General features: G+C 42.4%; 1 protein-coding gene across 1 annotated transcript in view; it reads right to left on the reverse strand.

Annotated features, from left to right (window-relative positions):
• Positions 1-9,449: 9,449 nt before the first annotated feature.
• FAM120A (family with sequence similarity 120A) overlaps positions 9,450-14,634 on the reverse strand; it is a 52,949-nt gene continuing 47,764 nt past the window's right edge. The window contains exons 17-18 of the mRNA XM_053377766.1: positions 14,036-14,132; positions 9,450-11,350 (exon numbers count right to left, since the gene is read on the reverse strand). Of these exons, the coding sequence (XP_053233741.1) occupies positions 11,039-11,350; positions 14,036-14,132 (409 nt within the window). The 3' untranslated portion in view covers positions 9,450-11,038. The remainder of the gene's footprint in view (positions 11,351-14,035; positions 14,133-14,634) is intronic.

A 14,634-nucleotide genomic window follows, 5' to 3' on the forward strand; every position in this document is an offset into this window, starting at 1 on the left:
GCATAAGTGAGGAATGTTTAGCATTGGCGCCAACTCCTAGGGGCCAATTTGTATTCCCCCCACCCAATATTTGAAGGGACTACCCTTTTTCCCATTTGTCATTCAAATGGTGTGTGCCTGCCACATCTTGTGATCACTTATGTGGGGCGGGGCTTACCTGCCCCCCCCCAATATTTTATTCACGTTGGCACCCCTGAATTGCTTAACGTGCTCAACATGGGGTTGATATTTTTCTGACCTCAGGCAAATGGATACCACTGTTGCTACCAAGTATAGATAAGATTGATTTCATACTCAAATAAGGAGCTCAGCCAATGAATTTCATTTTGTTTGTAAACTGCCTTGTGAGGACCATGCCCTGAAAGACAGCCTGAATTAGAAAGAGCCAGAAACTGTATTCCTTTCTTCACAGAGAATATTTAAAGGTATCTTCAGTGAAGGATGCTAGCCTCTTAAACAAAAAGAAGTAACAAAATAGGCTCCCTAACTTAATGAATTGCAGCTAGTCTATTGTGCTTGTTTTCCTTGAACTCCCACAGCCCCAATGGATTTCCCCCCCTTAAATCAGCATTATTGTGCATACTGTCATTTCTTTCATACTAGCGACTTTGCCAAATGATCAGACTTTTCTTCAGCTCTCTAAGTCTTGCCTTCTGCCTGGGCTCACATCCTGCTACGTACTTGAGAGCCAGTGTGGTGTAGTGGTTAAAAGCGGTAGACTCGTAATCTAGTGAACCGGGTTCATGTCTCCGCTCCTCCACATGCAGCTGCTGGGTGACCCTGGGCTAGTCACACTTCTTTGAAGTCTCTCAGCCCCACTCACCTCACAGAGTGTTTGTTGTGGGGGAGGAAGGGAAAGGAGAATGTTAGCCGCTTTGAGACTCCTTCGGGTAGTGATAAAGCGGGATATCAAATCCAAACTCTTCTACTTACCACTCATTTGTTGTTGTTACCAGATTCTTAGAACTTACATCTCTTTGTCAAAACTCCATGAACTATCCCTTCAGTTTGTGGGGCTCATCAGTTTAAGTAAGTTTCAACAACAATGATTTCTACATCCACATAGTTCAGCACACACCTCTATAACTAAATAGATAGGGAGCAGTGATGGTTCTCTCCCCTGAGACATCTTCAGTTTTAATTGCATTTCTTTCCTTTGATAAGGCCAGTAGCTTTGCTTCTAAGTGTTCAATTAATTTAGAAAGAAAGTGAAGTCTCCACAGTAATCCGGCAAGAATGTTTCTTCCCATGAGGTTTTAGAAAATAAAACAATGAGGCCTTTATCCCTGGACAACAGCAAAGCGGCAAAGTGAGGATTGAGTCCCATCAACCCCAATAGCAGAGTGTTTCATCACCAAAGGGGGGTTTGAAGAAGACAGACTTGTAAATGCATGCTCGCTTGATTTTTCATTAAACTGTCCTTTCACCTCCATTCTTGAACTTCGTTTTCAGCTGTCACACCTTGAGCAATTAGATATCGCCACATTAATTTAAACACAATTTAGCCTTCGGAGCAGATCAAGACATGATGCATCAGACGAGTAAGGCACAAAAAGACACAACACTCTTTGGGGGACAAAGGCTACATCAATAACGCTGGAAGGCATACATTTAAAAGGCTGCTGGTGGTAGTGAGGATATATAACTTAAATCTTTTCAAACATGTGCAACTGAAGGAGACAAAATGAGCTGAGATCCATTTAATGGACCTTCAGAGGCAAACCTCAACTCTGTTACACCTAACAGAATTTCGCTTTCTTAAAGTCTCTCCAGAGCACTGTTGTCATAGGTGAGACGTCGACTGACAAGGTGAGGCCTGCTCATCAGTCGGCAGCAGGCACTATATCCAAATGCTGGAGACAAACAATGGCAGAATGCCGATACTTTCCTCTGGTGCTTGTGAGACAAAACTCACAAGCTGTGTACAAAACAGGGGTAGGACATCTCCCCCTTGCTTTATAATTGTGATGATGAAGGTGTTCCTATTCATTTAAATGGGACACTTTTTGCAAATTGCAGGTATCTTGTGTTGCACCCATAGCAGGGAAGAGAGTACTAAAACTGCTGCTACATACCCTGACACCAGGGTTCTGACCCATATGAGGGGCCCATGTTGGCTTTTTGTATAAGCGAAGGAGGGCTAAATTACTAATGGCATGTGTAGTACAGTGGCACCTCGGGTTAAGTACTTATTTCGTTCCGGAGGTCCGTTCTTAACCTGAAACTGTTCTTAACCTGAAGCACCACTTTAGCTAATGGGGCCTCCTGCTGCTGCCGCGCCACCAGAGCACGATTTCTGTTCTCATCCTGAAGCAAAGTTCTTAAGCCAAGGTACTATTTCTGGGTTAGCGGAGTCTGTAACCTGAAGCGTATGTAACCCGAGGTACCACTGTACAGGTTTAAGCCTTCCGTGACACTAGGAATCCAACAGAAGTAAAGCTATAATCAAAATATCTGTGGGTATTATCAGTCATGCTTGATAGTATTCCATATCTTGGGCTGTAGGACAGGCATAACGATGAGGTTTGGTTACTTTTGCCAATTAACCAAAAAACTATGGAGTGATAAATGGTTCCATTTGTTCTCTCTCACGTGTTGGAACTTCCTCAACCAAAAACTTCATCTTATTCCAGCAAGAACCAATTCATTCATTGCCTGAATTCTGCCACCTTGTCACCAGCTACCTGGTTATCTGTATTTAAAACCCCATAGATAAGACAGGAGGCAATTGCACATTTGAGTGAATGACTGACGAAATGAAAGAAAACTTCATTACAGGAAGGTTAGCAGCACAGTCCAAAACAATTAAGTACTATTAGAGAGGGAGGAGCAGCTAAAAGAACAAAGTACATTTCAGAGCAGTGAAGAGACCCCCTGCAGCTTGATTGCTGTCTGTTAAGGGGAGCCTTATGCCTCTCTCCTACTTTGCACATCCAAGAGCAATATTTAGACAGAAAGCCCAGCCTTGGTGAATGTTCTCCAACACCCTTAGCAGCATCAGCAGGTGGATGTGCAGATTAATTGCATGGGGGCATTAGTGTGAAGTGTACTGGAGAAGCTTAATCTGCTATCCTTAGTCAGGGATTCCATAAACACACACACACACACACACACAGAGAGAGAGAGAGAGAGAGAGAGAGAGAGAGAGAGAGAGAGAGAGAGAGAGATACCTCGGGTTAAGAACTTAATTCATTTTGGAGGTCTGTTCTTAACCTGAAACTGTTCTTAACCTGAAGCATCACTTCCGCTAATGGGGCCTCCCACTACGCTGCCAGAGCAGAATTTCTGTTCTCATCCTGAAGCAAAGTTCTTACCCTGAGGTTAGCAGAGTCTGTAACCTGAAGCATCTGTAACCCGAGGTTGGTTTTTGAATGTCTGTTGTAGATTTTTTCAATTTTGTTGTTCTGTATGGGACAATGACAATAGAGATTATTGTATCGTAAGGGTGTGTGTCCTGGGGTGGAGGCCTACCTGGAGTAGCCTGGGTGGCCATATTTGGCCCCTGGGGCTCAGGTTCCCCATCACTGGCTTATGCCTTTCTAAATCTGCTTAATTTTGTTGCTTTTGCTGCAAGTGACGAACACAGCTACCCCTCTGAAGCTTGTTACAATGGAAGGCACCAGATTTAAAGCGTATTTGTAAGTTACTGAGAAATGAGAAAGTCATCCTGCCTCCACTTGCAGGCCTCTGCTTCTTTACCACAGTATTAAGTGTCACACGGCCAAGTCCTTGTATTCTTACAGAAGAAGAATACAAAAGAGGACAGCTGGGCGTTAGAGAGAGCCACTTTGCTAAGGAAATGCTCATCCTCTCACATCATAGCAGCCAAAGCTGGGACTATACTGTATTGGCCCAAATATAAGCCGCACCCAAATTTAAGCCACACCGTTAAAATTGGAGAGGGGGAGAAAAAAAGAAAAAATACCCGACTATAAGCCGCTCCATTCCTCGCTGCTCCTGGCTGCATACTGAGGGTGGGGGGTGGGAGCCATGTTGTGTTGCTGGTGGCCCTTCCGCTTCCTCACTCTCTCCCTTCCTGACCTGGGGGAGAGGACGAGGGACTATGCACGGGGTGGGTGGGCGCTGCTTTGCCACACTCCTGGCGCTGTTTGCCCCACGCTCCTGGCTGCATATCATAAGGTCGCGAATATAAGCCGCACTTTAACTTTTCACGGTCGGAATTTGGAGAAAAAGTGAGGCTTATATTCAGGCCGATACGGTAAATGGAAGGTGAAATGCTTCTCCCGAACTAGGAATTAGTTGTGGCAAAAAATAGGGAGTGTTGTTGGGCTAGTCAGGCTGCCTGCCATCATTTTCTCTCGTGCTGATCTTGGGAGTTTGGGGAAGAGAGGAGAGTTGTAATTAACAGAGAAAAAGCTCTCATGCCTAAGAAGGAACTTGGGCCAGCCAAGAATACCATATATATGGAACAAAAAGCTGGGTTTGGGCCTGTTTTGGCAGGGGGGAGATTGTTCTGGGCTCACCCATGGAGGGGGCTCACCCATTGAAGAGCCGCATCAGCATTGGAACGGCTGCATTGTTGTCAACTGTTAGAAGCAACCATCTCTGCTTTGCTGCCGCTCTCATCAGCTGGGCTGGGCCTTCTGGGCTGAGCTCCAGAACCTCATAACCCTAAGCTCTCTGCAAAGGACTACCAAGACATGATGAGACCAGCAGCAAACCAAAATGGCATCGGCATCCTTTCTCTTTCCTTAGTTTTAAAAACCTCTTATAGTCAAGAGGCAGCTAGATGGGTGTGTACACAGTTACTTATGTTCATTTTATTACTATTATTATATTTATATATTGTTGTCTCCTACAAAATTATATTCATTTCCTGGTAAATGCGGTTAGCTTCGGAGCAGCAGATGTAAACACAGTTTATTCCTGTATTCATAATGGTTACTGTGATTTAAGTGAATTTAAAATGGGGAACTACACATGCTCAGTTTTGAGTGTTTTTTGGGTTTTTTAAAAGCAGGATGACTTTTTATTTTTTATTTATTCTGAAATATTGGGAATGTAGAAGCAGTTGTGTGTGTGAAAGAGAGAGAGCAAGCAGGTAAGAGAGAAATGTTAATTGTGTGCTTCACAACAAAAGGAATACACCTAAAGACCCTCCAGTGCTCCTTCAGCCTTTCAGAACCCCCATAGGTCCCTAAAGCCCAAGGCTGCCACCCTCAAAATTAAATTCACTGCCAGGAAGGTTTGGCCAGCAGGCACCACCAATGCCATTTTTTGAACTATGAACAGCCCTTTTACATGCAAGCTGCTGCTAGTGTCCTCCAGGCTCTCTGCTCTGCCAGATTCTGACTGGCCAGCAGATTCAGAAAAGAGGCAATGAGAAACGTGGGGGAACACTTCTAACTGGCCACTACCAGCAGAGAAGAGAGACCAATTTGAACTTGTTCCATCTCTTCTCCCTGCTGATAATGTCTAATTTGAACTGTCCTACAATTCTAATTGGATGCTACCAGCAGGGAAAAAAACCCCAGTATTTATCTCTGGTACATAAACCCATACAAAAAGAGGAATTGGTTGGCATCCGTCTGTCTCAGGAGACAATGGAAGAGTGTGCTTTTGGGAGTGAAGTAGGAATCATATGCCAAACATTACCTTGAAAAACCTGTCAGACTAGTTGGTCCTGCGGAGAAGATGGCACCCAAACTCTGGTCTGTTGTGCCAGAGAGTCCAAAGAGAAAATGGTGGTTATGTCAGTGGCAAACTTTTTGATTTTTTTAAAAAGGAAGAAACCTTATAAATATATTTTATGGCAGTATTCCGACATACATTCCGACATACATCAACGAAACCCTAAACGAACAGCATTGGATGTTGCTGGGATAAACCTTCTTTCCTTTCCTCATCACCCTTGTCCATGACATGCAAAGAACATCTTTGAAGAAACTGAAGAAGAGGCAAATGCGTCGCCATCGAGTGGAAGCCACTTATTCAGATGTAAAATCAAGAACATGGAGACACAAATCAATTTTCCCAGATGGAAAACGTGACTGCAAGCTAACTGGCACAGACAAATTCAGGGCAGAAACATGCTGCAGGATCTTAAATAAACTTCACATAGGAGAAGTGCGCCTGTGTTTACGCAGATGTGCAATTTTATTTGTGTTTCTGCCAGGACTATTTCCTAAATCATTCCTCCAGTCCTTTATAAAGCAGGTCCTGTGGAAGGCTGTGCTGCTACCCCTCTCTGCCCAGACATTGTGGTACTATCTTATTCTACTCTGCTAGGAACTCTGTTTTGCTTGTTACTGCTCAGGCAAGGTGAACTGGGGTTCAAAGATGGCAGAACAACAAGGCCCCCACCACATAAAAGATGCACAGACACATATGAAAACTGAGTTTTGCTTTCATGTATGGACATATGTTGCTCTTGTCCCAGGAAAACTTATGTGGGGCAGGCCCTTGGTTCATTCCCTCCATTAGGGCATTTGAGGTTTGGCCGAAACCCTTGAAAGGCTGTCTATTCAAGGTAGGATCTTGGAATGCGAAAATCAGTGTCCAAGAGAAAGTTTGTTCCTTTGTGGAATGGTTGCATAGCCCAGCACATCAGGACTCCCAGGCAAGTAGAAGTTGATTTGTTAAGCCAATCTTACAAATGGATTTCAAGCCAATCTTATAAGAGGGACCTTTGTAGCTTAGAAGCCTCTCATCTATTATGTTTATAGCTCTTTCTCTGTACCTGGCATTGACTTTATGAAGAAAGATCTCTTGAAGGATCACACAGGTCAGCAATAGCAAAGCCTATTTTCCCCCTTTTTTGATTTCATAGGTGGCTGCAGTTGGGTATGGGAGAGCTGATCTCCCAGCCCTGCTAGACGGCCACTACCAGAGCACATCCTTCGGCTTCAATAGCATTATGGCTTACAGATCAGATGCACTACACTTCCAGGCCCATTTATTTATATGATTATTATATAGGCTGAGCAGATTGTTTCAGAAAGTGCCATTCCTGGGTTTGAGGCATGTGCCTTCCCCAGATTCACAATGGAGCCATTAGCCAATACAGCCATCTTGCTTTCCCTACCCCGAAGCCCAACCAGAAATAGTAGTAAAAATCGTCAGAATTCAGATGCAAAGCTCCCTTCTGGAAATCCCTCCTATAGTCAGATTTAACTGTGTTACTAAACGCACAGGCAGAGAGGGGATGGAATGACTTGCTTTTCAAATAGCAGCTGCTGAGCACTACAAGGACACAGTAGAGGGAGCTTGTAGAGCTACGAGAAATGTAATGAGATGGCGTCCGTCACAGGCCCTATGCACCTGACCGCATAACCACATTTCTTACAATGCTCCAAATTACCGTACTGTATCAATTCATACAAAACATCACGTTTTCTTCAGAACATTGTGCTATGCTTCTGAAATATAACAATGCACTTTGTTTAAACAACATTGTTCATGCTGATGAAAATCAGAATTGTCGTTCCCATTGCACTGGAGCACATGCTAGTACTGCAATGAATCTACCTACCCAATTTGGATAAAATACCTTTATTTTATTTTTGCTGCCGATACTGTGGATTAAACATCTTTGCATGCGCTCACCATCTATTTACTTTTTGGGCAAATCATGCATGCAAACTACTAGGTTTCTTTTACAATTTGAGGGGCAGCAGAGAAGGGCAGGAGTAGCAGGGCAGAGGAAGACAACTAGGAAGTAGGAATCGCAAACTGTGAAGAGGCAGTGGGTACAGGTTGCTCCAGCATCTTTAGCAATCCTTTCCCACCTCCACCCTTTATCTAATAAACATTATTCCTCATCACAAGGACTAGAAACCTGTTTTCCATGGCCCAGAAATGCACTGTACTGATTCCAATTCACTCTGATCTAGTAATTTTGTATTTCTCCTCAATAGTCTAGAAGAACATAGAGGAATGGATGAAAATATACAAAGGCAGCCTAATTCCAGACTATTATCAATTATTTACCCAGATAAAGAAACAGCTGCCTCCTCTGACAATGAAGAACAGACTACTCCACCACCAGCCAGCACTTGGATTAGTTAACATGCAACTGCTGGCACCCCCAAGGCTAGCACCTCACATTGGGAATAAGCAGCTGTTTATGAATAACTGGACGGTTTTTCCTGCCCCAACCTCTCTGCACATTTGAGCCATCCCAACAAAAAAGACAAGAGCTTCCTTCCGTGTGAAGCCACCACATTCATGTGGCAGTCTCACCAAGACATAGTATTTGCAAATTATCACAGCCTTCCTTAAAGCCAAGTTTGGAAAGCGGTAGCAATTTTGGCAATCAGAAATGAGGAATTATGCAAATCAAGCTTCTTTGGTGGCTAATTTCTGTTGTTCCCGTAAACATGCCCTTAGATTTCCTGCCGGATCAAACAGGGAGATGACATAGCTCAAAACGCATGGCCGCTGATTCAAATGGCACCCTATAGTGAATTCCCACCCCAGCTCCATAACATACAGTAGAAATTGTATCCTGCAGTCATCAGGTTGTTTCCTGAATCAATAGCTGCTAATAGCAAGGTCATAAATCAAAGCATCGTTTGGGGGTGGGAGGAAGAAGACCCTCAACTAAGGGTTACCAAAAGAGGCTACCTTTTGTCCAGCACCTGGGCACTGCTGAAAGCACTGCATGCCTCAGAGTTGCACTTACATTTGTACTATAATCCAGGGCTTTTAGTGCTACAATTCCAGACCCCTGGAATCAGTTACCAGGTGAAATTAGGCAGGTGCATACATAGCATGGGATGCGGGTGGCGCTGTGGTCTAAACCAGAGCCTTGGGCTTGCCGATCAGAAGGTCGGCAGTTTAAATCCCTGCTACGGGGTGAGCTCCCGTTGTTCGGTCCCTGTTCCTGCCAACCCAGCAGTTCAAAAGCACGTCAAAGTGCAAGTAGGTAAACAGAGTTTCCGTGCGCTGCTCTGGTTTCGCCAGAAGCGGCTTAGTCATGCTGGCCACATGACCCAGAAGCTGTCTGGGGACAAACGCTGGCTCCCTCGGCCAGTAAAGCGAGATGAGCGCTGCAACCCGTCGTCCGCGGCTGGACTTAACGGTCAGGGGTCCCTTTACCTTTATACATAGCATCTTGAAGCTTAGGCAACTACTGAAGACATTTTGAAGGCTTTCCTTAAGATGACCCAGTCATTTAATTTAACCAACTGAATTTTCAATTGAAAAAGTAATTGTAGGAATGGTTTTATTGAATTTAGTCTGCATTTTACCACTCATTTTATCTTATTGTTGGATGATTTGATATATTTTGACTGCAAAGCTGTTTATAAATATCTGTAATAAATTAATAGCACTGTGCTATTGTAATTTTATTAACTTTACATTTCTGGGGTCAACAGGAAGCACTGAAAACATGCTTGAGGATTGCTTCTTTTTCTGTGAAAAAGAGAATTTTATAGGGGCTTAGGATCACAAGAGAGCATACAAATCAAGACACCGTACAGCAATTTTATACTAAAAGAATAAAGATTTTTATTAAGCATTGTAAGTTGCATTCAATAGCCTTCAAATACACCACACCACAATCCATCTACAACCAATCAAACCCAACAGTAGTTCATTCTTGCACAATCCATGAGTTGGGGCAGAACTCCCTTCAACTTACATTAAGATACCTACTTAGCTCTTGCGGGCAGGGAATGGGGAATTACACCTCATTTCTGATCACTAATGTGTGATGAAGAGCATCAGGAGAATTATATGAAAACAAATATAAAGAAATGATTCTGATTCTGAAGTACATTAAGTTTGGAAACACTAACAAAAACATCAAAATGATACAGGTATATTTGCTTATACTAAATTCTTGATGGGAAAGTTCTCAAGAACAAGCCATTTGTTTCCTGCTACAGAAGGGGGGTATTTCTTGAAGATCAAAGCTTTTTTTTGTTTTTCCACAGAATTTCATATTTGCTAATATGAAGGCATAAAACAGCAACAGAGAACAATAATGCATACAGCAATGAGTACACCAGGGTAACGTTGATATTCAAAACGGCTAGATAATTTTTTTGTTTTAGAATAAATGCAACAGAGGTCAATAATCACAAAATTTTAAGGTTAGAGCAAGATCAGTCAATGACTAAACATAGTTAACATCTTTTATAGGACTATTACTGATTATTAGCTTTTTTTTTTGTTTTGCAAATGGGCACAGTACTTGTAAGAATGGAAGAAAGAGGACAATAACATGCATAATATTAACTACACACTTTAAAAATTATGAACCATGCAGAAGTTTAGCTCAAATAGTAGTACTAATGGTCTACGTCTGATTCAAAACCACATAGTTCATTGATCACGGATGCATGGTATTAGTCACAAAAAGTATCAGAACACATTGTGTTTGTTTTGAAAAGGTCATTTGCATCTTCTATGATTTTAAAGTTAAATCCATTTTACCTTGCTTGTAAAGTATGTATGATGTATATTTAAAATCAGCAGAACTCCAATATTATTCTATAATTTTTTTTTATTTTGATAGTTTGCACATTTTAAACATAAAAAGAACCACATCAACAGTGATGAAATTTAAGAAAAGAAAGAACTGTGGTTGTGCCTTTCCCCCCCATAATCATGAAATCAAAGCCTTAAAGAAAGCTTTGTGACACAGTAATGCAAAATCAAATATAATGGCATACATATGGTGCCAAATACTAAAAATTATATTTCAAGCTATATATACTGAAAGACTGCCAAAATTTGTTGTTGTTTTTTTAATATATCTCAAGAAACAAAAACTACGAGCTTTTGTCATAACCAGTTTAAACTTTGTGTATACTTCATTTTAAGTGCGGGAGTCAAATGCTCTTCATTCTCTTTCATTTTTGTTGTATTGTAGCATTTTGACTACAACTGGTTAAAACTAAAAATGTGTTCTTTAAATCTCTGACATCCAAGAGGGATCCAAATTTCCAAAGTCCTCATTTTTCTCTTACGGAAAGGAAAAAATGTACGTAACTGTAGGCTCTCTTTCTTTCCAGATATTCCTAATCCTGACCCTTCCAACATCCTTCACCCTCTATAAAAAATAAGTTTACTCTTCTTTTTTTAAGACAGTGGCCTCAAGAGTATCATCTTTATGGCAAACACTGTCTGCATTTAGTGCATTTAAGTGAGGATTTGTATTGCACGTTTTAGAGTCATTACTCAAGGCACTTTCAGACTGGTTGGAAGCCCTGACGTCTGCTGTACTCCCATTCATCTGGGAGGCTGGTTTCTCCTCGTTCACTACTCCATTTTCAGCCAGGGATCCTTCTGAAGACACAACAGAGGACTTGGATTCCTCTGATTTTGACTTAAGTTCTTTGGCCACTTCTTCTGCTGAAGCAGCATAAGGAGGTTTGCCCTATTTTAAAATAAAAGAGAAGACAGGTGGGTTATAAGTACATAATTTAGGTAGGGCAGTATTGCCCTTCAGAGTCCTTGGCTCAGCATGGAGAGGAGACAGCGGCTACTTCAGTCCTCTCCACAGCTGCTCTGCAGAGTTAAGCCATGATATGCCTTAAGCATGGTGTCCAAATCTGCACTCCTCATGGTTAAATGCTCCCAGACAAACCAGAAGCTGTTAACTACAGTGGAACCTCTACTTACAGACATAATCAGTTCCAGGGGTCCGTCCGTAAGTTGATCCGGGTCGCTGATAGAAGCGCCGTTGTGTGCAGGCGCATTCGGCAGCAGCGCGCTTCTGCGCATGTGCAGACGGCAGAAGCCGCTTCTGAATGTGTGTGAATCGCGGCAAACCTGGTATTTACTTCCAGGTTTGCCGCAGTCGCAACTTGGATCAGGCCCAAGTAGAGGTGGTCGTAAGTAGAGGTTCTACTGTATAGGTCAAACTCTGGTTACAGCTCAAGGTTTGAAAAGAGGTAAGCTAAGAGCTGGGGTTTAACTGTCAAGGTAGGCTAATGGGGAGGCTCTGGCCTATGGACCTAATTAAGCTGCCAGGCCTTGCCAGTTGGCCCACATGGCTGCTTTGACCAAGCCACGCACACATGCCTTCAATGATGTCAGATATACGAGGCAAAAGGGACTACAGATTGGCAATCAGCGCAAGCAAAGGAAAGCAGGTCACGTGACATCCTTTTGATGTCAGGTGACTTACTGACAGGCGGGCCTCCCCACCTCTAAGTTGGCCAGTGGGTGAGGGCAAAGTAAGGATCTGGTTCACTCGCCAGATCCAGTCTCCCAACCCTGTATTGCACTAAACGGTTTATTGTCATGCAGCAAAGGAATGACTGGGGAAGAGCAAAGCAGCTGCAATCTCATACACTCTTTCACTCTCTCTCTTTCTCTCTCTCTCTCTCTCATTCACATCAAACCACATTTGGCTGAGCAGTATATGCAAACTGGGCCATGCTCCTCTGGTTTCTTACTGCAGTAAAACAAATAGCTATTAAAGATTAGCACATTTGTTATGACATAAACTTTTAAGCTTCAGATGTGTGAAATGGTCTTGAGTCCATAAAACTGAAGGCCACCATACATGTGTCAGTCTCTTTATTCTTTTTGCTGCGAGAGACTAACTTGGCTATTGCTTTGGAAATTACTGTAGATGCCATGCGAGATTATTTATTTTCCTTTATTGGACTGACACAGCATTTACAAATGTGAACTAGAAATAAAATTTCAAAAACTCACACCTGGGACCTCTTGCCCTATTCTTCATGGTCTGAAGAGCCACTCTAGATTAAGGAGGGTGCTGACCAGTCACTTGGAAACTGTTCAGCAAGTTAGATTTCATTTTAAGAAGCAAGTGACAAAGCTGGCAAAGCTGGCCAAATCACGGCCTGCTGGCTCCCAAGGAGAAGGCTGCAGATGATTCTCTCCTCCTTGGCAGTTTGTGCTCAGGGCAGCCAGCAGCTAAAGCAAGTTTTGACTTTGTAGGCCGTCCAAACCTGGAATTGTGATTAAGCTCTGTCCTCCTTAACCACAATCCTGGATTTGGATGGCATGCTAAGTCGAATCTTGGCTTAGCTGCTGTGCCAGGCTAAGCTAAAAGGACTGGTGGGGAGAAAAGCAGCTGCAATCTCGTTCCCAAGAGCCAGCACACTTGAATGGTCCCCGTAAGTTATAACTTGGCTTGCCATGACATGTGAACAGTGGCACACGACAGCTGAATATGACCCATAATTAAATATGATAACAGTTTAGGTATCTGAATCACTGATTAAAAGCATGCCAATCCTGACATCAAAATGTGGAAAAACCCCACCCCCAATTACGTCGTTCATCCACAGCTCTTTTGCAGAGCCAATGTAAGGTGTCTATGTAAGTGTACATATCCACATAGACATCACTTACACTGCCCTTTCTATTATTCCCCTTCTCCATCTTGAGTTGCTTTATATATGTGACCCTTTAAGTACAGATACGTATGTGAAAAATTAGTTTTATCATGCACTCCTGACAATCTCATCTGCTTAATGCCAGTATATTATATTACAAGACTTAATTTAACATCCAGAACTGCTGAGCAAATGGAATCAGAGTGCAACAAAAGCAATGGGAAAATGATGAAGTAAGCTGACCATGTTGGCAGTAAACCCTATTACCCTTTTGATTACTGAGCTAAAACAAAAGGTGTGAGTTGCAGATAAAGGAGGGATTCAGCATCAGCTTGGCAGGGGGAACTATCTTTCCCCCTGCTCTGGGGCTTCTCCTAAGCCCCCCTCCACCCTGGGAGCCAATTTCGGGGAAAGAAGAGTAGGGGAAATGGAAATTCTTTGCACAGGACTTCCGCTGAAGGGGCTCCTTAGGGCAAATTGTGCCCTATGTTAAGAATTAACTTCTGAAAGAGGTGAGTGCAACTCACAAACTCCACACACACACCCCAAGATAGGGGAAAAGGCAGTGAAAAAACAAGTCAAATTAAAGGCCAATATAATTTAGTTCTACGGTCATATGGTTCTTTCATCCAGTCTATCCTCCTACTTCCATGTCTATAGTTAAATTGGTGTATACATGATTGTCACCTAAACTCATGTTACCAAAATCTTTTCTGACTCTCAGTTTCGTAAATGATTTCTCCCAATACCTGAATTGTTCCCTGGTTCTTATATGCTCTCCCATAGTATCTTCCTCCTCTGCCAAACGTTCTTATCACTGGAGTGGAAATAACTCCTCTCGGGCGTCTGCATTGAGTGAGAAACAAGTTAAAAACACATTTAAACTTTAGATATGTTTCTGTATTTTTAATAGAAAAAAAGAAAGTTTCCATTAAAAAAAAAAACCCCACAGCACAGTCTTTTGGTCCTCACAATCAGAAGGCTGGTTCTCTATATCATTAAGAAGATTCTTGAAATATTTATTTTTTATAATGTGAAAGTTGTTTAAACAAATGTTTCTTCCACTTACATTCTTGCAGTTGCTGTGTAAAGTACCAGCAAACCAAACACTGAAAACTGGTATGAATAGAAGTCGGCACCTATTCCGCCCCCCCCCCATTAATCCTGCTGCCAAGTTTCAAATATAATCTCTTCAGTAATTCTTAATGCTCGGAAGTTAACATTTACTAATCTCATACTAGTTTAGCCTGTACTGATCCATCTTTGTTCTTCATTGCCGTTTTTAAATAAACTGCTTAACCAAAGTACCTCTTCCTCTAAAATGATCAACACCTTATAGGCAGCAGCT

This window comes from Podarcis raffonei, chromosome 2 (genome assembly GCF_027172205.1).
Source record: "Podarcis raffonei isolate rPodRaf1 chromosome 2, rPodRaf1.pri, whole genome shotgun sequence".
In the NCBI taxonomy this organism is placed as follows: Eukaryota; Metazoa; Chordata; class Lepidosauria; order Squamata; family Lacertidae; genus Podarcis; species Podarcis raffonei.